We start from the raw sequence: 27,238 nt of genomic DNA on the forward strand, positions 1-27,238 counted from the left end.
AAACTCTCCAAAAAAGAGTTAAATTAACGCTCATGGTGTGGACCCATATAGACGCTTTAATGTTGAAATCAAATCTGTCAGTGTTAACTTGGGCATGCTGGGTTTGCTGTGTGCTGATGGTTTCATGTCATGAAGCTGCAGACTGAGCGTGCTCACAGTCACGGTTTTAATTTGAAACTCTTCGCATACATTTCCTGTCAGGACTGACAGACGGTGGCGCTGCAGAGCCCTCGTCTTTCTGGGCCATAAAAAGTTCCAGTTCGTAATTTGTGCTGCTGTGAGGAAAAGGAGGGAGGGGAAATGATTAAAGGCACTTTTTATTTTCAGACGTGTTGTTGTTTTTAAATGATTCAGATTCATTCTTGGACTCGTTTACAGCAGCTTTGTGTCGGCCTGAGAGGTTCCTGTTTTGGGGTCCTGATCTCTGTTTTTAGGTTCTGGTTCCTCTTTTGGGTTCTGGTTCTTTTTACTCTTATAGCCTGTCAAGTCTTTCCCTCCTCTGTAAGGTGGCCCCGCCCAATCTGTCCTCACCTGCTGTGATAGTGCTCACCTGTGCTCTGTCGTTCGTGTGTTTAAATCGTATTAAATTAATCCAATTTGATTAATTTTTATTGCTTAAAATGATCAGACTGTGTGACGTCGGCAGTGTCAAAGCTGCTGCGATGGTTCACATCATGTGATGTGATTCACGGCGTCCTGCAGTCAACGGTTCGACCCTCCAACCTGCCGGGGATCGAACAGTACAGGGAAGCGGGGCAGCTGTGACAGATGTGGAGCTACCAGCTGAAACTATCCTCCATTATTCCGATCGGCGTTGCATTTTCATTAAAGCGAATTCCTTTTGGTTCGGTTAAGCCAGACTTTGTCCTCCTGGTTTCGTTTGGTCTGCATGAGTTACTTTCATGAAGACGTTTGAATGTTTCTGTCACTTTTGTAATTCATTTTTGATGCTGGGGGTAAAAGTCAGACAGCGACAGTAATAAACGACCCGAGACAAACTTTTATCCTTATTAAATATAATAAATGTGAGATAAACGCAGTTTCGCTCTCATGAGGTGACATCTTTGTCTCCTTTGAGGCAGTAATCCATCATTTCATTACCAGCAGGACGAACATTAACAGCAGTATATTTGTTTTTGTTGATTTAGTCTTTGAGGTGTTCAGCACTTGTAGTTTTTATAAATAAGGAGTCTTGCTTTGTTCTTTTTATTTCATTTCTTCGATTGAAATGTTTTTCTCCTTTTTATTGCAGTTTTAGTTGATCGTTGTCTTAATCCTTTTTTTCCTGCCTGTAGTACTGCAGTGTGAACACAGGGGGCGGCAACGCGACGTCACCCGGGTTCGCTTCCCTTTAAGGACGCAACGGGTTTTACGTCATCGGAGAGAGATCCAATCGGTGGTCGCCTGCGCATGAGTCCCCGCCCCGTAGAGAAACCGCCATTACAAAATCAAAAACAGAGCTGACAGGTGATCGGCGGCTCGCGCGCAGTTTCGGGAGCAGGTGAGTGTTTCTCAGCTGTTGATCCACTGTTTCTCCGCGGGATTCCGGAGGCTCGTGTGCGGCTGCTCCGGGCCGGTTTATCGGCGGGTTATGGCTCGGTGACTGTTGAGCGACTAACGGCGGCGTTAGCACGCGGTGCTAGCTGCAGCCGTCCGCCGATAAACGGTAACGGCAGGTTCACGTTTTCCATTCACTTGCGGACCGTCTGCGCACAGGTGACCGCCAGGTCAGCGGGCTCGGCGGCGAGGAGGGAGGAAGCTGCCGGGTAGCGCTCAGCCTGTTAGCTAACTGCGCGCCAAGAATCCGCAAAGAGCGAAGAAACAAACAAAAGCCCGCAAAAAAAAACCCCAGAGTCAAACCTGAGTGTTCCACACGAGCGCCTGCGCACACACCTGCCCGCGTTTCATTCAGCGAACATTCACAGTAAAGTTAAACTGGGCTCCAGGCATTGATGGCTAGCACCCGCGCTGCCAGACTCGGTTCAGAATTCAGCAGATTTTACAAAGAGACGCACCTGCCAGGTAAAACAGGAGTGACAGATTGCAAGTGCCAACGTGATGGAGTCAGCGGACCTTTCGGCTCATGTCTCCACTCACTGTGTGTTAGTTTCTTCTCTCTGGGTTTGATTTTGATGCAGATGCTCTGACTGCTCAAAGAAAACTTGGGCATGTCTTCAGTTACACATATGGCAGCACACACCTCTCACAGCCTCATGTGTGTGATGGCAGTGTACTGCTTCTGATTAGTCCGGGAGGAAGAATCCTGACCACATGCCCGCTGGTGTGTGTTTGTTTCTTGCCCCTAGGATTCGTGGAGTGTCGGCAACAGGTCAGACATGAGTGACGCAGCGGAGGAGGCAATGGACAGCTCCGCGGTGTCTGAGGAGGAGGTGGAGGACCAGCAGGAACTGTCACAGGAGGACCAGACGAGTCCCAATAAAAGAGGCTCCAAAATCTCAGGTAACGGGGATCAGACGGCGTGAGGGGGTCGGGCCTGTGGGCTGGCTCAGACCAGTGATTTATGTTTGAGTTTGTTTTGGTCGCAGTTGTGGGAGAAATCATCGAAGGGAAACGGGCAAAGAAGACTGTGGAGAGGCTCGACTTCCAGGTGCCGAAACAAAGAGAGAAGCTCAAGATCGGAGACGGTGAGCGACGACGGGCCGTGGCCTCCACTGGTCTCAGCGTGACGTGTACGTGTCTGAACACTGCTGCTGTTCGTCTCTGTCGTTTTCAGGCAGCGGCGATAAATTGGGAGACATTCCTCGCACCAGCTACCAAATCACCAAGATGAAGCCGGCTGACCTGAAACCTCTGCACGCCATCCTGTTCGACAGACCTGGGAAGGTGGGAACGTTTAAACACACAAAACAGAAATCGGTTTTAAAAGCCAGATTACTCAGAGTAAATCCCGCTGAGGGGGTTCTACTTCCTGCCACCTGCTGCTGTATCTGAGAGGACCTCTGCCCACGAGTTGGCAGCAAACACGTTCGCGCTGTGTTTCAGTCAGTGTGGTCCAAACTGAAACTGCCGACTGTGAGAGAAACTTTTTAGTTCTGAAACAAATAAAGATGTCTGAGCGGGAATGTCCGTGTGGGTCAGATCCTCTAAACGCAGGACAAAGGAGACGTGAACAAAACCGTAACGACGATCTCTGCATCGGTGAAACGTCCGGTCTGCTGCCGAGCAGCGTGCGCGCCCTGAGGGGACGTGGCCCCACGGCGCTCTGACCTGTGTGCTGACCGTGTCAGGTGATCGGGCTGACTCTGAGCGCTGTTCCTTCTTTTTCAGATGGCGTTGATAAAGAAGAACCTGCGGCTGTTCAACGGCTTCGCCTTTGATGCCGACAGCGAGCAGTTTGCCAAAAAACGGGAAAAGCTTCTCAAGTAAGTGTGCGCTCAGTATTTCCATGACGGTAACCTACAGACAGAAGGTCAGAGGTCACGCAGCGCTCGGTGCGTTTACGGGAGGTGGGGATTTGTGTGCTTGGGCGGGACGCCCCACAGATAATGCCGTTTAAACGACCTGCTGACCTTCATTCAAACAAAGGGTTGCTGGTTCGATTCCAGCTGGAGACGTGATTTATGAGTTTAAAACTACCAAATCAAACACGGAGTCTCAGACACGTGACCTGTGACTTATCACCTGATCCGTGTGTCCACAAAGCTCCATCCATCCTCTGGGGGGGGGGCGGAGCCTATCCCCAGTAACCATTGGGTGAGAGGCAGAGTACACCTGGACAGGTCGCCAGTCTGACAGGGCGTTTTTATTACCACGTCATATCAAACATGAATATGTGATGTATTACTGCAGTACTACCACTGTACCCCCCAGTGATGACTACAGAGGAGTCCACAGAGCAGACTCCTGCTCTGCGTCACACCATCCTCAGCAAACACCCACTCGGACGTCTTCAGCTGCGTGTCTGAGCGCGCTCAGAGCCGGGGAGCCGTCGCATGGAGCGGTGACCTCTGAGCGTCGGACTTTAACGCGGCGGGCAGCGAGATCGATTAAAAACCTTTTGCCGTGTTCGTGAAACCTTCATCTGTCCACGATGAAGCTCGTTCTCTGGCTAACCGCTGACTCTCTCCGTGCAGGAACTCAAACTTCACAAACAGCAAGCTGAAGGTGGTCTGCAGCGTGCTGGATCTGGAGAAGAAAGGAACCCACTCGGACCTGGTGGACCGAATCCTGACCTTCCTCACTGCACCGAAGAACAGTGGCAAGGTGAGCTGAGCTACCTGTGGCGCCGAGACTCTCCTGGACCTGAGCTTTTCAGTTTTTATTAAACGTGTCCTCTGACCTTCGGCAGCGGCTGCTAGTGAAGAAGAAGAGGAAATCGAAGAAGAAGCTGTCGGGCGACGACCCGATGGTGAAGAAGAAGAACAAAACCAAAACCGCCAGCTCGTCGTCCAGCCCCAAGAAGTCCAAAACAGGAAGCAAGTCCAAAGCCATCGTCATGGACTCGAGCAGCGACGAAGACGACGATGAGGAAGACGAGAAGGCGGGAGCTTCGGCGGAGGCGGAAGGATCAGACGCTGAGGAAAAACCGTCAGAGAAAGAGGAGGAGGAGCAGTCTGACAAGTCTGAGGAGTCTGCGGAGGAGGTGGTGGTGAGCACAGAGTGAAGCAGGTGGAGCAGAAGATGATCAGCTGACAGGAAACGGTCTGACCTGTGTGTGTGTGTGTGTGTGTGTGTTCCAGTCCAAGTCCAGCAGAGGGAGTAAGCGAGCACGGACACCAGCGAAGAAGACGGGTCTTCCCAAAAAGCGATCAAAGAAGGAAGTTTCAGATGAGTCGGAGTCGGACAGCGATGCAGATGAGAAGGTAAACACGCGAGCAGGGCGATATGGCCAAAAATATGTATCATGATATAAATTTGAAAATTTGCGATAACGATATAACTGACGATGTAATTGATGCGAGACAAAATACAACTCCACAACTTTACTAGTGCAAAACCCCATCCATTTATTTTCACTTAAACAAGCAGCTGTTTTATGTACATTAAAGCTATATAAACATTTAACAGTGCAAATGCAAATTCTTTGCTGAAAGTTTAACCAAAAGGCATTTCCAGTAGAAATGGGCTGACATATCCTGAGCATAACCATGTACAACATCCACTGAAGTTAAAAAGAGGTGCTTTGCAACATTAAACTGCAGTGAGCCAAATAAAAAAGTCAAATATGTATTTTTCGGACCATAAGGTGCACAGGATTATAAGACACATCAAGGGAAACAAAGCAGTCAGATAAATCAAACTTTATTCAACTCATTCTTTTTTTTTAAAGTGTGCGTGTTAGTCCCCATAGGGAAATAGTTCCTCTGCATTTAACCCATTCACCCAGTGAAGCAGTGGGCAGCCACCAGTGCAGCGCCCGGGGAGCAGTGTGTAGGGACGGTACCTTGCTCAGGGGTACCTCAGGGTAGCCATTCAGTGGAGTCGAACCCCCGACCTTCCGATCATGGGGCCACCACTCTACCTACTGAGCTATCCCTGCCCCTTCTTTTTTTTTTTTCTTCTTGCTTCCTCCACTTCTGGAGGATCGTGGCTCAAGAGTTGGGAGTTTGTCTTGTAATCAGAAGGTGGCCGGTTTGAGCCCCGGCTCGGACAGTCTCGGTCGTTGTGTCCTTGGGCAATTTTAATCTCGTTGGTTGGATCTTAGACTTCTTAACTGATAGATCACAGTGTGTGAGAATAAACGGCTGTTTTTCCAAACAGCTGAACTCTTCCACTGGCTCACCACAAGGTTGCTGTCTCTCTCCTCTTTTGTATATTTTGTACACTGACTGTCGCAGTACACAGGCCAACAGGCATTTCATCAAATATGCAGATGACACAGTCATTGAAAGTAGAGCTGGGCGATATGAGATTTTTTCATATCACGATATGTTTTTTTCATTTCAGGCGATAACGATATCTATCACGATATCAGCCAAATAACTATATTTGTAAGATTTAAATGTGCTGTTGCTCACAAGTAAAATGTGAAATAATCAGCAGCTTGTTTTTATTTAAATATTTATTTCCCATAATAAGTTCAACAGGGTAGATGTACTTAAGGAACATGAGACTTTTTCAGATAAATAAAGGCAAATATTGCAAACTACACAAAAGGCAGCCGCTAAAGCGTTTAAGTTTCAAAATAGGACAAACGAAACAGACTAAATTGTCAATTCCACTTAGAAACAAAATATTAATTCTAAAAATAAATCTTAGTTTGTTTTACAGAAGAACAGACAAAACTGACTAACTTTTGTCAATATCAAATAAACTGAGAACTAAAAGGAAATTCTCAATCTCTCCTTGTTGTATAGCTTAGCTTTTCAAACAGTTTTAACAGTTACTTTAGTCTGACAAAAGCCGAATGACGAATTAGCGCTTCCAGTCAGAGACTGAGGCTACGTCCACACGTACACGGGTATTTTTGAAAACGGAGATTTTCCGTTTTCGTTTTAAAAAATAATCCCGTCCACACATAAAGGCAGAAATGAAGGAAAACGCTGCTATGAACATGCCAAAGCAGCAGGTGGCGCTAGATTCCTAACCGTGCAGAAATGTTGGCCAATCAGAAGTCTAGAAGCCTCGGTGGGAAAAAGTAAACAAAGCTGGGGCATAGAAGTAGAACCGAGTCGTATGTGTGGACGGACAGTAACTGTGTGTATATGTAAGCATTTAAACACTGCAGAGAGTAGAATTAACAGTAACAGTCTTGTAGAAATTCATTTCACCGAAACAATAACGTGGCGCAGTGTGACGCATGCACCAGTTTATTGTATTTCCAGACTTGCTTTCGGCACATTTACAGTGCACGCTACTCTGTTTTTTGTCAGACTTGAAATAGCCGAAATACCTTCACACTACGGAACTTCTATGGCTCTTCCGTTCGACAATCTCTCCGGCGTTGGAACCATCATCTGTTTTCTCTTCGGTCACGCTCGGTTGATTTTTCTAGTCGGCACACTCATTTCCTCCATTACCCGCTGGCTGCTTCCCAAACAAACACACGTGCGGCTTGGCACTTGTGCTGCACGTAACAGGTCACGCAACGTGACGCTGCGGCTGTGATTGGTTCGGCTCTGCGCTACTTAGTTTGGATTGGCTGACCTTTTTTTTTTTTTTGAGGACAAGAGCGGCGAGGTCTATCGCGATAGCTTAATTTCTCTATCGAGTAAAAGTTATATCGCGATAGATATCGTTATCGTTCTATCGCCCAGCTCTAATTGAAAGCCTCCTTCATGGTGAAGAGGATTCCCATGGGCCTGTTGTGGAGGAGTTTGTTTCATGGTGTGATCAGTCCTTCTTAATGATTAACACCTTGAAAACCAAGGACATGGTTATAGATTTCAGGAAGTCATCCCCTCATCCTGCGCTTACAGTGGTAAATGGTGCAGCCATTGAAATGGTGGATAGTTACAAGTACTTGGGGGTTGTTCTTGATAAGACTCTGTCCTTTGAGTCACATCTTGCTGCTACAGTGAAAAAGGCCCAACAAAGACTTTTTAAGGAGGTTGAGAGGTTTTAATGTTTCATCTGAAATGATGACTCTCTTTTATAAAAGTTTTATTGAATCTGTTTTAACTTTCTGTATTATTGCTTGGTACGGTAATATGTCCCTGAATAATAAGACCAGACTTAACAATCTGGTTAAAGTGGCGGGCAAGATTTCAGGGAGGTCTCAGGTCCAGCTTGTGGACTTTTATAACAGGCAGGTGCTGAGGAAGGCAACCTCTGTCCTGTTGTGCTCAGATCATCCTCTCTTTAACGATTTTCAACTGCTTCCATCAGGTCGTTGTTATAAAATGACTGCAGTGAAGACAAAGCGACACAAATTGTTGTTTGTACCTAGTGCTATTATCTTAATTAACAACACTAAATTGTAAGTGTTGTTGCCATTGCACATTGCACTTTTTTCGATGGAAAATCTAGGTTGTTTTATCAGGCTTATATTATAGAATTTTTTTTAATGAGTGTACGTGATGTGTTGGTTGTATGCTTGTTTGTTTTGACATACTGCGAATCAATTTCCCATCAGGGACAATAAAGTTACCATTGACCATTGACTGTCTGTGAAGGTTCTCAGTCATCGTAGTCAAAGGAGCTTGCAAAGAAAAGCGTCTGGACTTCTTTAAGTTGCTTGAAGACGTTTCACCTCTCATCCGAGAAGCTTCTTCAGTTCTAAGGTCAAATGGTGGAGAGTCCCAGATATAAACCTAGTGGGAGTTTCCCCCCACAGAGGGACAAAAGGACCCCTGATGATCCTCTAATCGCCTGAGCCAAGGTGTGAAACTGGGTGTGGGTCACAATCAGCCAGAGTTTCGGGTGTGTTCATTGTGAAACCTGGCCCCACCTTATCATGTGATTTCCTGAGGTCAGATGGCCCAGGATGTGAGTGGGCGTTAAGGCGTCTGGGAAGGATCTCAAAACTGGATTATAGATGGCAGAGAGTTGGTGTCGTAAACCCCGCCTCTGTTCAAAGATGGTCGCTCACAGTGGACATAGATGCTTCTTTCACTCCTCTTTCAAACCATCTGTCCTCTCTGTCCAAAATGTGAACATTGGCATTCTCGAAAGAGTGACCTTTGACCTTTAGATGCAGATGGACTGCTGAGTCTTGTCCTGTGGAGGTGGCTCTTCTATGTTGTGCCATGCGCTTGTGAAGTGGCTGTTTGGTCTCTCCAATGTAGAGGTCTGAGCATTCCTCGCTGCACTGTACAGCAAACACCACATTGTTAAGTTTGTGTTTTGGAGTTTTGTCTTTCAGGTGAACCAGTTTCTCTCTGAGTGTGTTGCTGGGTCTGAAATACACCGGGATGTCATGCTTGGAGAAAACTCTCCTGAGTTTCTCTGATACACCGGCTACATAGGGGATGACAATGTTGTTGCGTCTGTCCTTCTTATCCTCCCTCGCTGGTGTCTGGTCTTCTTTTCTGTGCCTCTTTGCTGACTTTAAGAACGCCCATTTAGGATAGCTGCAGGTTTTGAGTGCTTCCTTTACATGTGTGTGTTCCTTCTTTTCCCTTCAGGCTTAGAGGGAACATGTTCTGCCCGGTGGTGTAGGGTCCTGATTACTCCAAGTTTGTGTTCCAGAGGGTGATGGGAGTCAAAGAGGAGGTACTGGTCCGTGTGTGTGGGCTTCCGGTAAACTTCGATGTTGAGGTTGCCGTTCTCTTCAATGTGCACAGCGCAGTCCAGGAAAGGCAAACAGTCGTCCTTTGTGTCTTCCCTGGTGAACTTGATGTTTTTATCCACAGCGTTAATGTGCGCAGTGAAGGATTCCACTTCTTGTGTCTTGATTTTGACCCAGGTGTCGTCCACATATCTGTACCAGTGGCTGGGTACTCTTCCTTTGAAAGAGCCAAGAGCCTTCCTTTCCACTTCCTCCATGTAAAGGTTGGCTACAATAAGAGACACGGGGGAGCCCATGGCACAGCCATGTTTTTGTCTGTAAAAGCCTTCGTTGTATTTGAAGTATGTAGTGGTGAGGCAGAGGTCTAACAGTGTGCAGATCTGATCGGGGTTGAAGTTGGTCCTGTCCTCCAAGGAGCTGTCTTCTTGTAGTTGTTTTCTGACAGTCTCCACGGCCTCCGTGGTGGGTATGCAGGTGAAGAGAGAGACTACATCAAAGGACACCATGGTTTCATCTGGATCCAGGGGAAGTTTCTGGACCTTGTCGGTGAAGTCGGTGGAGTTCTTGATGTGGGGTGGGGTGTTCCCCACGAGAGGCGCAAGGATGGTAGCAAGGTGTTTAGCAATGTTATAAGTGGCTGAGTTTATGCTACTGACTATGGGTCTGAGTGGGACAGCTTCCTTGTGGATTTTAGGAAGTCCATAGATGCAGGGTATGGCATCCCCTGGGTAAAGGCGGTGATATGTAAGACGGTCAATAATTTTGTCCTTTTCAAAGTCTTGAAGGCAAGCTATAACTTTCTTTTTTTAGCTGCTTGTGGGGTCTCGCTTTAAGGCTTCGTAGGTATTGTTGTCACTGAGGAGAGTAGTGATCTTTGTGTGGTAATCTGTAGTGTTTAGGACCACGGTGCATCTTCCCTTATCAGCTGGTAAAACAGTGATGTTGTGGTCTTTGCTCAGGGAAGCGACGGCCTTCTTTTCTTGTATTGGGAGGTTGGATGGAGGGACTTTGGCACTGGAGAGCGTGGCTGAGACTTTCATCCTGATTTGCTCTGCTTCTGTCTGTGGTAATTTATTGTAACATTAAAGTGTGAAGTATTTATTAATATGTAAATGTGAAAATGTATTTATGTATTTATTTATTCTTATTGATATATTGTATACTGTGGTGGAAGGTTGGGATTTAAGAATTTACCTGAGAGTGGAATAATGGTTTAGTCTGTGACAGCTGAACATATTTAAGGCTGCCAGTTGTCATTAGAGGATGGATTTTTGTGCTGTGAAGAAGCTCGACAAATTAATTGTGGTAAGGAGCGCCATATAGCAAATAAATACTTTGTTCCACTACACTTGCCTTGGTCTGTCTCACTGTCTTTCCAGCCGCTAGGGGCTGCCCTGTTACAAGCATTTTGGGCAAATGTTCAAACTCGCATCAGCCTGTGGGACAGGTGTCTGCTCGGGTGTGAGCAGCTGAACGTTGCAGGTTTGTCACAGACCAGTTCTGTTGCAGGGTGTCAAATGTTTCCTCCAGGTCCATCACAGCATCTTGGTTACGACAGAGGTATCCAAATCCATGATCACTGTGAGAATTTTCCCATCTCCACTGACATCACGGCATCAGCCAAGCTTCACCTGTTTATAATGACAGGTGCTGCTCAGTTTAAGTCCTCGAGTAAATATATGGCATTTGGGGAATGAATAATCAAATAAAGACATGTTAGAAAATGAATCTGTGCAGTGTCTTGATGCATGCTCAATCATCCAGGTAAGGAAATCCCAAAAGGTTGATTCTGTTCATCTGGACGTTTTCAGTGGGAGAAATGTTTTGTCACTCATCCAGGTGACTTCTTCAGTCTCAGCTGACTGCAGGTTTCCCCAACCATATAAACAGGACATTTGCACAATGACTGAAACCAGCACCACTGAATGAACAATGGCGTGGGAGCTCAGTTCCTTGATCATTAATATGCGAATTGTTATGACCATTGAACAAAGCCAATTGATGAAGGCCTAAGGAGCTTGGAAAGAAAAGCGTCTGGACTTCTTTGAGTTGCTTGAAGACGTTTCACCTCTCATCCGAGAAGCTTCTTCAGTTCTAAGGTCAAATGGTGGAGAGTCCCAGATATAAACCTAGTGGGAGTTTCCCCCCACAGAGGGACAAAAGGACCCCCTGATGATCCTCTAATCGTCTGAGCCAAGGTGTGTAACTGGGTGTGGGTCCCAATCAGCCAGAGTTTCGGGTGTGTTCATTGTGAAACCTGGCCCCACCTTATCATGTGAATTCCTGAGGTCAGATGGTCCAGGATGTGAGTGGGCGTTAAGGCGTCTGGGAAGGATCTCAAAACTGGATTATAGATGGCAGAGAGTTGGTGTCGTAAACCCCGCCTCTGTTCAAAGATGGTCGCTCACAGTGGACATAGATGCTTCTTTCATCTATGTCCACGCAACTAGGGATGGGTATCGAAAACCGGTTCTTGTTGAGAACCGGTTCCCACTGTTTCAGTTCCTTGGAATTGTTTGCCATTTTTGCAAACGATTCTCTTATCAATTCCAGTCGCCCCGAATGATGTCACCACGTTGCGGAGCATCATTTACTTGGCAGGAAACACGGCGGCTCAAACGCTCAAAAGTTTGGTTACACTTTACGAGAACGGATGACAACAGGGCAACTTGCAATACTTGCAAAGTAGAGATTTCATTTACGGGCAGCGGTAACGTTTGCACGTCCTCTCCCGTTAATGCGGCAGGTAAATAATCAACTAACATATTATGTTAGCGCGATCTGTCTTATTACAAACCTGCCATTACTGTGCATTTAGTGACCATGATGAGACAGAGTCTGGCTCAGATGCTGGCAGCTCTCGCTGCAGTCTGCCGGTAGCGTCTCCTTTCAGGCAGGATAGACGAACGTCACCGAGCAGTGACTCAGTTTGTGGTCAAAGGTTTGCACCCGTTTGCCACAGCAGATGATTTTCAGTAAGTGAATGTGTTTAATCGTAGGCAGGGACATTACTGGATATTCTTGTGTAATTGCTGCAGAATAATTTATGTTATACTTTGTTATTGCTACAGAAGAATATTTATTTTATTATTTTACATTTACAATGTTTTTTCCCGGGGACCCTGTGACACCCCATTGAAGAGCCGCAGGCTGGATCTCTTAAGATCTCACTGCTGGGTTTGTAAGGCCATGTTACTCCTACATTTCTACCTTGTTCAAAGAGAAGATATAAAACAAAGTTCTGAGCTAATCGACCTTAGTGTTCTTTTTAAAAAAGAATCGATAAGAGAATCGAAAATGGAATCGAATCGTGAAAATCTTATCAATACCCATCCCTAGATGCAACAACATTGTCATCCCCTATGTAGCCGGTGTATCAGAGAAACTCAGGAGAGTTTTCTCCAAGCACAACATCCCAGTGTATTTCAGACCCAGCAACACGCTCAGACAGAAACTGGTTCACCTGAAAGACAAAACGGCAAAACACAAACTTAACAATGTGGTGTATGCTGTACAGTGCAGCGAGGAATGCTCAGACCTCTACATCAGAGAGACCAAACAGCCACTTCACAAGCGCATGGCACAACATAGAAGAGCCACCTCCACAGGACAAGACTCAGCAGTCCATCTGCATCTAAAGGTCAAAGGTCACTCTTTCGAGGATGCCAATGTTCACATTTTGGACAGAGAGGACAGATGGTTTGAAAGAGGAGTGAAAGAAGCATCTATGTCCACTGTGAGCGACCATCTTTGAACAGAGGCGGGGTTTACGACACCAACTCTCTGCCATCTATAATCCAGTTTTGAGATCCTTCCCAGACGCCTTAACGCCCACTCACATCCTGGGCCATCTGACCTCAGGAATTCACATGATAAGGTGGGGCCAGGTTTCACAATGAGCTCACCCGAAACTCTGGCTGATTGGGACCCACACCCAGTTTCACACCTTGGGTCATGTGATTAGAGGATCATCAGGGGGTCCTTTTGTCCCTCTGTGGGGGGAAACTCCCACTAGATTTATATCTGGGACTCTCCACCATTTGACCTTAGAACTGAAGAAGCTTCTCGGATGAGAGGTGAAACGTCTTCAAGCAACGTAAAGAAGTCCAGACGCTTTTCTTTCCAAGCTCCTTTGACTTGGGCAAGACTCTTCACCCGTTGCCTACTGGTGGTGGTCAGAAGGGCCGATGGCGCGATATGGCAGCCTCACTTCTGTCAGTCTGCCCCGGGTTCTGGCTACAACTGTAGCTGCCTCCACCCGTGTGTGACTGTGTGTTGGGATGACTGGGTGTGTAAAGCGCTTTGGGGTCTCTAGGCGGGACTAGTGAAAGCACTATACAAATACATGCCATTTACCATTTCTGTAACATTGATTCATTAATGTTGAATTCTCTCGCAGCTGCTCTATTCCCATGTTGTTGCAGTATATTAATGACTAACCTCGTATTGTGGATGGATTATCTCAGTTGTTCTCCTGATGAGTTTGGTCCGTTTACAGCATCCTGCTATGCGATTGCATTTGTCTCTAACCATCAGGAACCTTCACGTTAACTTTTATCGAGTGGGGAAAAAGTTAGCGTTCATCCTCCAGCTTCACTGTTTATGTTATGCTAACATAGCTGTGTCGCTAGCATTCGTATATCATTATATAGCAGCTAGCCCAACTTCAGTAACCCTACAAACGTCACTGCTGTTTAGTTTCCTGTCTTCATTTATGTTGGAAGTGACAGCAGAGCTGTACGTTTGAATTTTTTCAGAAATCTCTGTCAGAACATGCTATATCATGTTTAGGTAACTAGCAAAACTAGCGAGCTAACTTCCTGCTAACTTCTAACTCAGTTAAATGTAATGAATCCTGTTTTCATGGATGCCTGGATGTTAAACTTCATAGTTCCACCTGGTAAAGCAGCAACACTGATCATTTTATTAAAGGTGAAAGAATTTAGACCGTTTTTAACTCTCAGTGATGTTTGTTTGACTTCGGGACCTTAAAGGACTGAGTTTAGGACCCATATTACTCCCAGATTTACGAGCACCTTAGTCCAACACTGTAATGCAAGTTTGATTCACAATTTATTGTCAATCAAATTCATTCATTGACGCAGCTGAAGCTTCCTCACGTTACAAACACGTCTTCATCCAGATGCAGGCTGATGTTCCCGGAAACCACCGCCTGGACCACATCCTCCTCCAGCAGCTCTCTGTGACCATCCTCTCGCTCTGCAGAGTCGATGATGGCGGCTGTAACAGCCATAATAGTGCGGTGTCTCCTTAAGACAGCCTAATTTGATGTTTAGTGATGTCACGGGTGCCCTCTGTAGAGTGTGGGAGAAGCGTGCTCGCACACCTCATGTGTTTACCTCATTAACTCAACGTAACGTTACAGGTTGTATGAACTCTGCTCGCTTCATGTATGATGAGACAGCAGCCGTTCAGTCGGGCTTGTAAGGTTGGCGTTTATTAAAGGACAAACACTGTGGAATTCCCACTGCCACTATGGTCGCAAGCTTTTGACTGTCCTGCTGAGTGTGTCGGCTGCCTCTAACCACTGAATACAGCCCACGTTACATGATGATTTCTTTTCCAGCCCAGGAAGAAGAAAGCCGCTGCAGCCAAACCTGCGGCCAAGACGAAGAAGGCGGACAGCAGCAGCCACCGCAGGAACAACACAGGTGAGCTCGTCTCATCGATCAGTGTGACCTGTGATCAGAGGTCTGCGGCGTCGCGCTCATGTTGATCCCAGGTGTGGGTCCGACCCAGGTAGCTCAAAGTTTAACGCCCAGTTTGCAGGTAAAAACCATAAATTTATGTTTCACAGCGAAGTGCTCACTGAGACTTTAGGTGACAACCGTTAACCTTGTTACCAAAATAAGAGCCCTCAGAAACGAGGCAGCTGAAGGTGTGACGAAGACTTCCTGTTCTGATGTTTACCCAGGCTCGTCCAAAACATCCTGATTGGTCAGAATATGAGTCAGTTTAGTTCCTAATGAATTGGCCACTGCGTGTTTCGGAGCGACCTCCACAGTGAGGACGATGATGTCAGAGACCTGGCTGTAAATCTCCTGTTCTTCTTCTTCGTGTGTTTTTCTGCGGCTCGTTGTCGTGCAGCGGAGGACAGCTCGGACGACGACGAGCCGCTGATCAAGATGGTGAAGAAGGGGCCGAGCGACGAGCAGCTGAAGGAGACGGTGCAGAGTCTGCTGAAGGAGGCCAACCTGGAGGAGATGACCATGAAGCAGATCTGCCAGAGGGTCAGTCTCCCTGCTTCTTGTGTTACCATGGTTACAGATGCTGAGCAGTGTGGACAGGTGGGGGCGTCACCCTCAGGCTGCAGCAGCTGTCCAAACATGTGGCTCGAGGGCCCAGAAAAGGCCTGCCCACACACACACACACACAGTGTCGGTACTCTAACTCTGACATAATGCTCACCCTCACCCTCACCCAACTGTAACTTGGGTGAGACTTTGTCTCAGACTTGTGGGGACGGAGACGTTGGTCCCCACAAGTAAACCAGCTGACTGAGGGGGTCAGGGGGGTGCGCGCGCGTGTGTGTGTGTGTGTGTGTGCGTGCGTGCGTGTGTGCATGTGTGTGCGTGTCACAGCTCAGTTTGTCTGACGGTGAGGCGTGACACTCTGTTCCAGGTGTTTGACACGTACCCCGAGCACGACCTGAGCACCAAGAAGGACTTCATCAAACAGACCGTCAAATCTGTGAGTACACACACACACACACACACGCTGTTCTTCCTGATGGTGTGGGGACATTAGTGCAGTGCTTTGCTGTCCACAGTAAAGGGCAGCAGCAGGACAGAGGCGTGTCTGCCACAGGCTTCATCTCTGAGCAGTCGCTGCATGCTGTGGGTCACATGTTTGTCATTCCTCAAAACAAGTACTCTATTACACAGAATACTCGTTACCTACTCTGTAATTGTCGTCCAACAATATAAACTGAGCTACAGTCGCACACACTGACACGGAGCCCATGACGACACGCACACAAAGAGACTTCAGAGCGGTCGTCACGGTGATTGTGAAACATGAGCAGGTGCAGGCGGGGCTGCAGCCTGACTGCTCACCTGTGTGTTACCTGCTGAAGCTCCAGCCCCGCTCATCAGCCAACAGGAGATCAGCTGATTTATTCCCAGGTTACCGTCCTCCTCGATGTCAGGTTAATATTTACAGGTGAATAGAAACGTGTCAGGTTTGCTTTCTGTTGAGGTGAAATGCTTCTCACATACAGGAAGTTGTAGATTAAAGCCATGCACCAAATCTTTCTTGATAAACCACAATTAACGAGTCTTTTACAAATGACTATAAATACTTGAACATCACAGACATTACGTACAGTATTTAATGACAGCAGGAAGTGTCTGTTGTGGGCTTTTATTGTGAAAGGTAAGGAGGAAAAGGTTTGCTGATGTCCAGTAGGGTCCTCTCAGAGCAGCTTCATCTTGCTGTTTCTTTAAAAACCAAAACAGGAAGCGAGTCGGTGCGTCACCATGTTTATCAAAACCACACATGTTAGAAACCATTTGATTGGCTGCTGCGTGTGGACGCGTTTCTCATTCTGCAGCCACCTGAGCCGCCACCAAAACCCCGCCCTCCTCGCTCGCTGTCACCGTTCGGTCTGCAAACAGGAAGTTCACAAACCGCCGTCATGTGTTGTTTTTCACTTTGTTTCTTTACGTTCATGTACAGAACTGTGCAAAAGTCTTGAGCCTCACAGGAAGAAACGCTGATGAAGGTCTGAGGAACAGGACCTCAGCATTACTGAAGCGGCGTAGCGTCACCCTGCACGTCCTCGCGCTGAGCTGAAGGATCAAACTCTGTATTTACACGTGTGAAATCATACAGCTCTTCTAACACACGTGGGCTCAAGACCTTTGCACAGTACTGCAGCCGTTTAACCATCAAAGCACAGACCCTGCCATTTGGTGACCCCGCCTCTGCCACGCGGCGGTGCATCATGGGAACGGCGAGGGTTTGGGGTGCTCTGGTCTCACAGGTGAACCCTGCAGGTGTTCCTCAGCTGTGTTTTCTCTCCTCACAGCTCATCACATGAAGACGGGAAGGGAACGACCTCGGCCAGCAGCTCCTCCCCCCACATCTGCTTTCTCTTTTATATACGTTTTTTTTATTCCTGCGTGGAGCTCTCACGTGAACTCATCACTGTTGTGTCGCCCGCTGTCGAGTCCAGAGCAGAAGCTGTTTGTCTGAGGAACAGGAAGTAAAGAGAGCGTGACTCCGGGAGAGCCGAGCTCTGGACTCTGTCGTAGTCGAAGCTTTTCTCGAGTTTTCTTCTGTTGTTTTCTTCTCGTTTGAATCTTCTGAGATGTGCTGAAAAACTTTGATTAAAATTCTACCTTTTTTCAACAAACTCGTCTCCGAGCGCTTTCTAACCCACCAACTCCTCACAGCCACCAAACAGGAAACGGCAGCCTCAAACTCAGGAACAGGAAGTCTCCACCTGATCATCAGCGCTGCGTGGCGTTAGTTTCAGGGACTTCCTTAAAGCCTGGACATGTTTCAGGGCCGAAGTAATTCCAGAGTCACTAAGAATGAGGAAACAGAGTGCAGACAGGAGCACCCGAGGAGACCAGTTCATTAACAAACAGAACTGATGCTCAACATTATAACAAGGCTGTGCAAAGTTACTTATGTTGGTAACATCAACAAAGACGAGCGGAGACATGACAGTGATTGTTGTAGAAATCTGAGGACATGGGATTGTTTCGGCAGCAGTAAGTAAGGGATCGTTCAAACCGTGCTTTTCTCTCCTGAAACTAACGGATAACAGGACACCTTTCAGCGTTTGACTCTGAAGCTTACTGTGCAGCGTGCCGACAGTCTGCCGATGTTGTATTGAGATGTTGATGACATGTGAGCAGCGACAACCCTAACCCAGCGATCTGGGCTTTGACCGAACTGCTGAGTGCATACTGTCAGAATCACTTGATGCTCTTCGCTGCCGTTCAGCTCTGCATCTCCAGGTGCAGGAAATGTTCCCGCCTCTCCTCAGGGTTGAAATTTACTGCTCGTGTGTCTGAGTCGGATGCTTACACGCACGCCATCTGCGGGTTGGGGGGGTCCCTGCAACTCAGGGGACACAGGTTTTAGACGTGTCCTTGACCCAACACAGCTGATTTAAATGGCTAAACAACCTCCTTGATGTGTCGTGAAGTTCTCCAGAGACCTGGTAATGGACTAATCATGTGATTCAGGTGTGCTGACCCAGGGTGAGATCTAGAACCTGCAGGATACTGGCCCTTGGAGTTCCCCACCCTGAGTGTTCAATACAAAAATTGTATCCAGAGCTGTGAATATGATCCACTGATCCTCTAACACAGTCTTCATCTGCAGAAGTCTGTGGTTTGCATCCTGCTGTGGTCTAAATACTCACAGATTACATCACCCATCGTGTGATTGTAAAAATCTGGAGCATCAAACATTATTACGGCATCGTTTGGTTTGAATGTTTTAAGTTATTCACGCATGTTAATTTTCTCTCAGGTCCTTTCTGGGTCTCATCCCGAGGAGATCGTTCCCACACTCACAGCTGTGATTATTTTATTAGCTTTTACTAGACTGAAACACAAACAGCTCCTGCTGCTCACCGGCATTCATCAACGAATCACAGATCACACCGCAGGTAAAGGGACAACCTGAGTGCAGCTGTGGTAGGACGAGAGGAGTCGGGTGACAGGTGATGCTGTGGCTGCGTCCCAATCCAGCGACCGCACGCTTCGTAGTGCGCATTTGTAGACCGATTACGTCACAGCGACGTCTTTCGCTACTCAGGTTATAAGTCACTCAAATAACTTAAAAATGTAATTGTTTGTTTTATTCCGCGTTTTATTTGTTCCGGAGTGAATCGGTTTGGATGAGATTAAAGTTATTAGATTAAATTAAACTTTATTAATCCATCGTTGGGTTCCTCCGGGATTTTCACACAGCTGAATAAACGTCAAAGTGTGAGACAGTCGAGAGTCCTGTTATATTTTAGATAGGAAAGAGCAGACGGCCGAATTTATTAAACTCCACCGAGACAGCGGTGACGCTAATCTGAAGGCGAGAACGTCACATTTCACAGCCTCGCACTTCCGGCCTTCTCGGTCTTCGAAGGACCCGGCCTTCGCGGTCTGTGTGCCGGGTCCTTCGAAGGATGCAGCCCGACGCTTTGGGACACTTCTCCAATTCTAAGAAGCCGACAAATGCGTCCTTCATTTCCCCAAATTTGAAGTGTGGTCCGGTGTACACTTCGTGGTCCCATATATCCCACATTTCATAGCGCGGCGGTGGGTGTGGATATTTTGTTCGAAAAAAAGAAAAAACAGCGGATGCCTGAAGCGGAGCAGCTGAACAGTAAACTTTAAGTAAGTACTGAATATGATGTCACTTATTTATGTGCAAATGTTTAATAATGAAGAACATTAAAACATGACTGTTGGCCACATGTCGGCACAGTTGTGACGTTAGTGACGTTTGTACTAACTTGGTTTTAAAGCCTTTAAATATGCGCCGTTCAATAGCTGAGCTTAATCTGACAGAGAATGTGATGATTTTGTGGATAATTAAAGTCGGTCATATATCCACAAACACAACAATGTGCAATACTTTTTGTGCAATACTTTTGTAAATAGTCAACGGTGCAATAGACTCAATACTTGAAATGTGCAATTCACTTGTATTTTTATTTTTATTCCTATTTATTCTATTCATCCCCTTCGTATATTTTATTTATATTGTCTCTGTATTTATATATATATATGTGTGTGTGTGTGTATAACTCTGTAACTTCTGTCGGTGCTGTGCTTTTTTTGGAAATCGAATTTCCCAGAGGAACCCACCCGAGGGATTAATAAAGTTTTATCTAATCTAATCTAACAAGCTGAAAGTCAGTGATGCTGCTTGGTTTGCAGTCCTGAACATCACGGCACAAGCAGGATTCACTGCACTGTTAATGTGAGCTGTGTTATATTGCTGCCTCAGATACTCAACTAATCAAAGTGATGTCATAAAAAATTTAAAAAACATTTTTCTCCATTTCTGTCACACAAAGCTGTATGAAACGTTTCTCGTAGTTAGTATCATGGTTGCTAGGCAACCTCAGCAGCACGACGGAGGCCAGACCGTCCCGTTTCACCAGCCTCTCACTTCTCCTACTTCGTAGTAGAGATGGACTGATCCGATATTACGTATCGGTATCGGTCCGATACTGACCTAAATTACTGGATCGGATATCGGAGAAAAATAAAAAATGTAATCCGATCCATTAAATATCACGAAAACACCTCACAAAACTTGCAACACGCCGTAACTCGCCTCAGAACGTTAGCACGTCGGAGCAGTATGCATCACGTGATAGAGCGGCTGTGGCATGCGGGACCTGTCGGTGGTCTGGATAGCATGTGGAGCTTCGCTAGCAACCCGGCATTTCATCTCCGACAAAGTTATCCCCGAGAGAAGTAAAGCAAGTGTGTAAGTCCATCTCTGAATGTTTGTAAAGCATTCCTGCGTTAAGCTTAACAAGCGATATATGGAGCGACTGCCTCTCGCTCTCCGGCTGCTACTTCAATCATGAAACTGCTTAATGATCAGCTGATCGGCTTTTCTGTCGTGAGTCCGTCTCTCTTGTTTGTTTTTGGCCCACTTTGCACCAGAAAGAGGAAACCAGCGGCTGAACAACAGCAGCACGTTTAAGCTTGATCAGCTGTTGTTAGAATTTATTTAATATTACTTTCTACTCGAGGATCTTTTTCTACGTAGCTGACGCTGGTAACTGTGCAGGGGCGGATCTAACAAAGTTTAGCCAGGGGGGCCGATAGGGCATGAACAGGGAAAAGGGGGCACAAAGACATACTTTTCTTTCTTATTCTCATTTAAAATGTCGAGCTTTTAATAAATAATTATCTGACACCCAAAGTTTTAATCTGATGTAAAATGAATAGAAGTCCATTACTGTATATAGTAACTATTAAGTCTAATATATATACCCTAGTAAGCTATAGTACTTTTTCCTTTGGGAAGGTACCATCTGTGCAGTCTGCAATTTTGTTGAAGAAAGATGTTGAATCTATTTAATATTTCTTGAAAAATAATTGATTTCTGTGCATTTTTTTCACACTGCATCAAATTAAGGTTGATTACGTCGATTAAGCATCATGAGGTGGAGCGTGAGGGGTGGTTCCCTATTTTTTATTTATTTATTTTTGTTGTTGCTGGGAGTTGGAACCCTATTAGTTAGGTTGCTTAATATTTATGCTAAGTACTCTTTAAAATACCAGAATAGGGCAAGCGGCCAAGGGTACGATACACTACTTTACAGCTTACTAAGGAGAAAGGAGGAATGTCGCTTCCTAATTTAAAAGAATATTTTCGTGCTGCACAGATACGCCAGATAACATATTGGTGTAGTGATGATTACGGGGCTCGCTGGAAGGATGTGGAGCTCTCCACACTCAATGTCCCAATCCAAACAAACATGGGTATGAAAAAGACCCCTGAATACGTAACTAAAGACCAAGATAGGAACCCGATAATATCCTTTACATTAAATGTATGGTATGATACAGTAAGGGAGTTCAGGATTGGCAAAGAGCTTGGTTTGCTAAAATGGATAGCCTTCGATGTAGAATTTAGACCAGGAAAATTGGATCTTGGTTTTAAAAATTGGAATGAAAAGGGAATCACAGCAATTTGTTTATTAATCAAAAAAGGAGAAATTAAAAGTTTTGAAGAATTAAAACGGGAATACAACTTAAAAAACAAGGATTTTTTCAGATACTTACAGGCGAGAGATTACTTTAATAAAAACATAAAAATAGAAGAAGACAAAAGTCCATCCTATTATAAAAATAATTATACTGGCATATAAAAGTGTTATTCCAAAAACAGTGTCTACCCTATACAAATGTTTGATGGAATCAAGACAGGAATCAACTGTATATGTTAAAGTAAAATGGGAAAGAGAGCTGAGTGAAGAAATCACTGAGGTGTGGTATGAAACATGGAAAGAACATAAGAATACAACTCACTCATTGAGGTGGAGAGAATTCATCTGGAAAAATCAAATTTGCTATTTTATTACACCTCAGATTAAAAATAAACAAACCAATACACAACAACAATGTTGGAGGCTGTGTGGATGGGATGAACCAGACCATACACACATTTTCTGGAAATGCAGAAAAATTCACACTTTCTGGGTTAAAATTCGCTCAGCTCTCTGTGATATATTAGGTTATATTATTCCTAGAACCTGCCTTGTTTTGTATCTAGGGTACTTGGAAGGTACTGTAGATGTAAAGGATCGTTACCTGGCTAAGATTCTCCTTTTGGCAGCAAAGAAGGCCATCACCAAAAACTGGCTTAAGACAGAAACACCAGGAAAGCAGCAGTGGGTAGCAATTGTGGAGGACATTATGGAGATGGAGAACCTTACATATAAACTGAAATTAAAGGAAGAACGCTTTTTGAAGGACTGGGGAAAATGGTTGACGTACAACGGAAGGGGAAAAAACAGACTGAATTGAATGAAGATGAGCATACAAGAAGAAAAAAAAAGTGAAATGAACGATGGAAATGTTTGACACCACAGGCATGTTTCCTTTTTTTCCTTTTGTTTTCCTTTATCTTATTTTTCTAATCATTATTCTATATGTATCTATATTTTTGTACATATATATTTGTTTGTTTCTTTTTCTTTCTAATTTCACTGTCTTGAGTTTGTGACCCTCTTTGTATTCTGTTATTCTGAAGAAACTGTATGCGTAATGGACAGGTGAGTTGTTCAAATAAATAAAATAAAAAGCTTAAAAAAAAAAAAAATACCAGAATAGGGAGGATGGTGTAGGTTTAAGTTTATTAGATTGATCAGTATTGCTGAACTATGAAATTTTTTTTTTTTTGCATACAGGTATAACAGAATAGCTTTAGTGTAGTTGTTGTTTTAAACTTGAGTATGAACTTATACAAAATGCAGCAAGATATTAAAAAACAGTTTTATTGATTAAAAACACTATATCGGATTCATATCGGTATCGGCAGATATCCAAATTTATGATATCGGTATCGGTATCGGACATAAAAAAGTGGTATCGTGCCATCTCTACTTCGTAGTACACACAGTTCGCAGACTACATACGGCGGGTACTAGGAAGTACGAGAAGGGTGTGGTCTGGATTGGGACACAGCCTATATGTGTGAGAGGAATTTGCATCATAGCTCAGTGGCGCCACCTGGTGACAACAGGACATTAGTGTTCAGAATGAAGCCTGAATGGGAGTATCGGGGTCACACATGTTGTGACAAACGCAAATCACTCCATCTGTTTATGAAACGCCATCAGCAGCAGCCAATCAGTGAGGGACAGACTTGATGAAGCGTGTGCTTTGCACAGGGGCAGGAGAAGCAGAAACATCTGCAACATCTGTTCACTCATCATCATCATCAGTCCTGTTAGTACGCGGGCAGCTGCTGGCATTTATGTTTATGTGCAAGGCTAACATCTCATATTTACTGCACACAGCGTTACCGTAGAGACGCTTTGGAAGTACATGTTAGGCAGCCTTCGTCTCTGAGAGGACGTCAAATTCTAACGTGTTAATAAGGAAAAACTGAGATTGTTCTTGTTCGGTCGATTGTTAAAAAAGACAAAGAACAAAAGCTGAAGGATAACATAAAATAATGTACAATGTTTCTCACAGCTGAACACAAAGCAAAAAATGGGGATGTTTCCTCCTATTTAGTGTCTTTTTGAATATTTTGTTGAGAATGAACGCGACCGTGGTTCAGGGGGTTGGGAAACTCATCTTGTAACCGGGAGGTTGCCGGTTCGATCCCAGCTCCGTCTGTTATGTCCTACCGCCTACTGGTGTTGGCCAGAGGGGTCGATGGCGCGATGTGGCAGCCAGCCTTCTGTCAGTCTACCCCGGGGCAGCTTACCTCCATCAGTGTGTGAGGGTGAATGAATAGTGGGATTGTAAAGCGCTATATAAATGCAATCTATCATTAATGAAAGATGAAGTCCTGACTGCTTTATGATTCGGAGACCGTTTGATGGCGTCGGGCTTTTCTGTTCAGAACCATCGGTGAATACGAAATTTAAAATTGAAATTAATTAAAGATACAGAAGCGTTTATGCCGTAGTCCTGAAGACATCTTTCCACAATAACTGAGAATCACGTTTGTGTGTGAGGTCGTTGTACCAGCGTCGCACCTGTGCAGAAGTTTAAAGCACTTCGTTCACCTTGCTAGGTAGCAGAAGGACGCTGTGCAGAAGCCCCGCCTCCTCCCACTTCGTGCCAGAGATGAGGTGATCCCAACAGAAGACTGCATGTGGCAGGAAAACTCTGTTTCTAAGCTCGGATGTCTGAGTGACCGCTGTTCTCTGGGTCTCATTAAAGAACCTTTAAGATCATCGAGTTCCATTTGCAGCCAGTTTAGGAACATTCAAGCAAAGACGACAAGATTTAAAATTATTTTGATCTCTTCATCCAAATTTTCTTTAAAAAAATACCAGATTCAAGTTTTTAAAGTTCCTTTTTTAGCTTTGCTCCAGTACTTTTAATCATCTTTGACATTTCTATTTGAACTTTTTCATATTATAACAAACTTTGAAACTAGCAGTGAGCTGATTCGCCGAACGATTTCTTCCAGTTTTGGCTTCCTCTTTCTAAATCTTATGTGGCGAGATTGAATACTGAGAACATTGCAGCAGCTTCCTGCGCCTTACTGGAGCGGCAAGCAGAGCGACCACAGCCACCCTTATGGTTCATCCATCACGTCCGTGCTTGTCCCTTCAGGCTGAAGCGATGTGGTCTCCCTCAGGGATGCTTCAGTGATCTGAGGGACAACGCCATTGAGGGACTTGGAAATGTGAACTTGAGATTGTCAGGTACCAAAGAATGCTGCTGAGAGTGAAGAACATCAAAAATAGACGAGCTCAATGTTTCCACGCTGTCGTTCTGCAGCATCACAGAGAAAGGCTGTGTTTTTTTGTCCTCCGGACTGAAGTCCGACCCTGGACCTGAGCTCCGATCGTCTGGAGTGAAGCTTCGGTGAACCTCAGCTGTCGTCTGCTCACCACAGTGCAGAACATTGGCTTAAATCAGGCCCGAGGACGATGAACAAGAGTGTCTTTACATCACTTTCCCTGAAGGTTTGTCAGGTTACCATCTTTAAACGTGTTTTTAAGATGTAACGTAAGACTGGTCGGTCTCAGTGGGTCTGACTCACTGATCAGTAATACCTAAAAAGGTTTAATGTACACAGTTTAAACATATTTACAATGAGAAAATTCTGCTCAAACAGATAAATGTGATGCATGGTGTCCCACCAGGACACTGTACAAACAGACGTGTTCAAACGCTGACATTTCTACCCACTGTTAAAGCGCAGGAAGCCTGAGTGGGAGCAGAAGCCGAGATTTTTTCCACAAACTCGAGTTTTCCCTCCGTGTGTCAGGAGACCGCACGCTCACGTCTTCAACCCGGCTGCAACGGCCACGCCAAAACCGCCATGGCGGCAGTGGCGTGTCCAGCGGGGTGGCCTGGGGGGGGCACAGGCCACCCCCCCAACCAGACTGGCCACCCCAAAGGCAAAACAATAAAATTCAATCAAATATTCGATTATGTTTTCACGGTAAAGCTCAGATATCCGAGTGTAAGTGAATGCAGCACCGGCTTCTGCGCTATGAGCATCACGTTAGCAAAGGTAGGAGAGCCAAGCAAGAAAGATGGCACTACAGGAAACAATTTTTCGGTGAAAGAAAATGAGGACAGAATAAATGTCCCGGTAAGTAATATTAAGTTTGTTGAGTTTAGTAAACTTCGGTGAAATTAGAATACCAAGGAAAAAATAACACTTAAAGAATTATTGCAGCTGTGGAATATTTCAGACAGTATGCTACTGAGGGCAGCTAACATAAGAGTTATGAGTTATAAGATATAATCTAAGTCGTAACATTGCTGTATGGAGCTGCAGATTTGGTTGCATGTTAACATAGCTGGACTGGCCATCGGGCATACCGGCATGTGCCCGGTGACTTATTTTTTATTTTTTTTGTAACGGCATGAACAATGAGAGGTGGTGGATTGGCCAGATGCAGGTCGATGTGTAGAAATAACTCCGTTGTTTGGTGGTGGCTATGACGGGGCTTCCACAGAGGCCAACAGGTGGATGAGGGAAGGTGAGGCAGGAGGAGAGCCCCGAAGCAGCCACCAGTCCGAGTATCAGGTGAACTGAGCTTCAGGTAAGAAGTTATGACCTGCAGTCTATCTGGTCAAATATAAACCAAGTTTAGGTGGAGTTTATTTTCGTTGTGCTTTTTCGTACTGCGTTCTAGCCAGCTTGACGGAGTTTTTATACAGCTGGGTGGTGCTATGATGTTACTGACAGTGAACTTTATTTTATTCATAAGGTTAGTAGAGTTGCCAACGGCTCTTTAAAAAAATGGAATGGTCCCTCATTCAGAGAAAATATTACACGTTTCGTATTGATCTGAGAAGGAACAGTTTGTCCCGGACTTTCGCTATAATGAAAAAAAGACACAAAGCGGGATTTATTCTGTCGTTACGCTGCACAGCTGCCTCTTCTTCTCTCATTCTCTCCCCTGCCTCTCCTGTTGCTACTTCAATCATGAAACTGATCAATGATCAGGATCCTTTTTTATGTAGCTGACAGCTGGTAACTGTGCAGGGGTGGATCTAGGAAAGTTTTGCCAGGGGGCCATGTAGGGCATTAACAGGGAAAGGTAGGGCACAAAGAAATACTTTTCTTTCTTATTCTCAATTCAAATATCTCGCTTTTATTAAATAATTATCTAAATCTTACAACCAAAGTTTTTATCTGACGTAAAATGTATAGAAATCATTAGGGATGGGTATTGATAAGATTTTCACGATTCGATTCTATTTTCGATTCTCTTATCGATTCTTTTTAAAAAAGGAGAACACTAAGGTCGATTAGCTCAGAACTTTGTTTTATATCTTCTCTTTGAACAAGGTAGAAATTTAGGAGTAACATGGCCTTACAAACCCAGCAGTGAGATCTTAAGAGATCCAGCCTGCGGCTCTTCAATGGGGTGTCACAGGGTCCCCAGGAAAAAAC

At 45.2% G+C, this 27,238-nt stretch overlaps 1 protein-coding gene across 2 annotated transcripts; it reads left to right on the forward strand.

The window, feature by feature from the left end:
- The first annotated feature begins 1,344 nt into the window (after window positions 1-1,344).
- dek (DEK proto-oncogene) lies at window positions 1,345-17,507 on the forward strand. 2 transcript variants are annotated; one of them, XM_026185395.1, is made up of 12 exons: window positions 1,345-1,501; window positions 2,307-2,460; window positions 2,547-2,645; window positions 2,735-2,844; window positions 3,289-3,383; window positions 4,095-4,224; window positions 4,310-4,603; window positions 4,701-4,823; window positions 14,718-14,802; window positions 15,239-15,381; window positions 15,773-15,841; window positions 17,181-17,507. In XM_026185395.1, exons 2-12 carry the CDS (start codon window positions 2,337-2,339, stop codon window positions 17,190-17,192), a joined length of 1,284 nt encoding a protein of 427 aa, XP_026041180.1. In that variant the 5' UTR covers window positions 1,345-1,501; window positions 2,307-2,336; the 3' UTR covers window positions 17,193-17,507. The 2 variants fall into 2 exon arrangements, with proteins under 2 accessions (XP_026041180.1, XP_026041179.1); XM_026185394.1 differs by having other exon boundaries at window positions 1,348-1,501; window positions 4,310-4,609.
- The last annotated feature ends 9,731 nt before the right edge of the window (window positions 17,508-27,238 follow it).

This window comes from Astatotilapia calliptera, chromosome 11 (genome assembly GCF_900246225.1).
Source record: "Astatotilapia calliptera chromosome 11, fAstCal1.2, whole genome shotgun sequence".
Classification (NCBI taxonomy): domain Eukaryota; kingdom Metazoa; phylum Chordata; class Actinopteri; order Cichliformes; family Cichlidae; genus Astatotilapia; species Astatotilapia calliptera.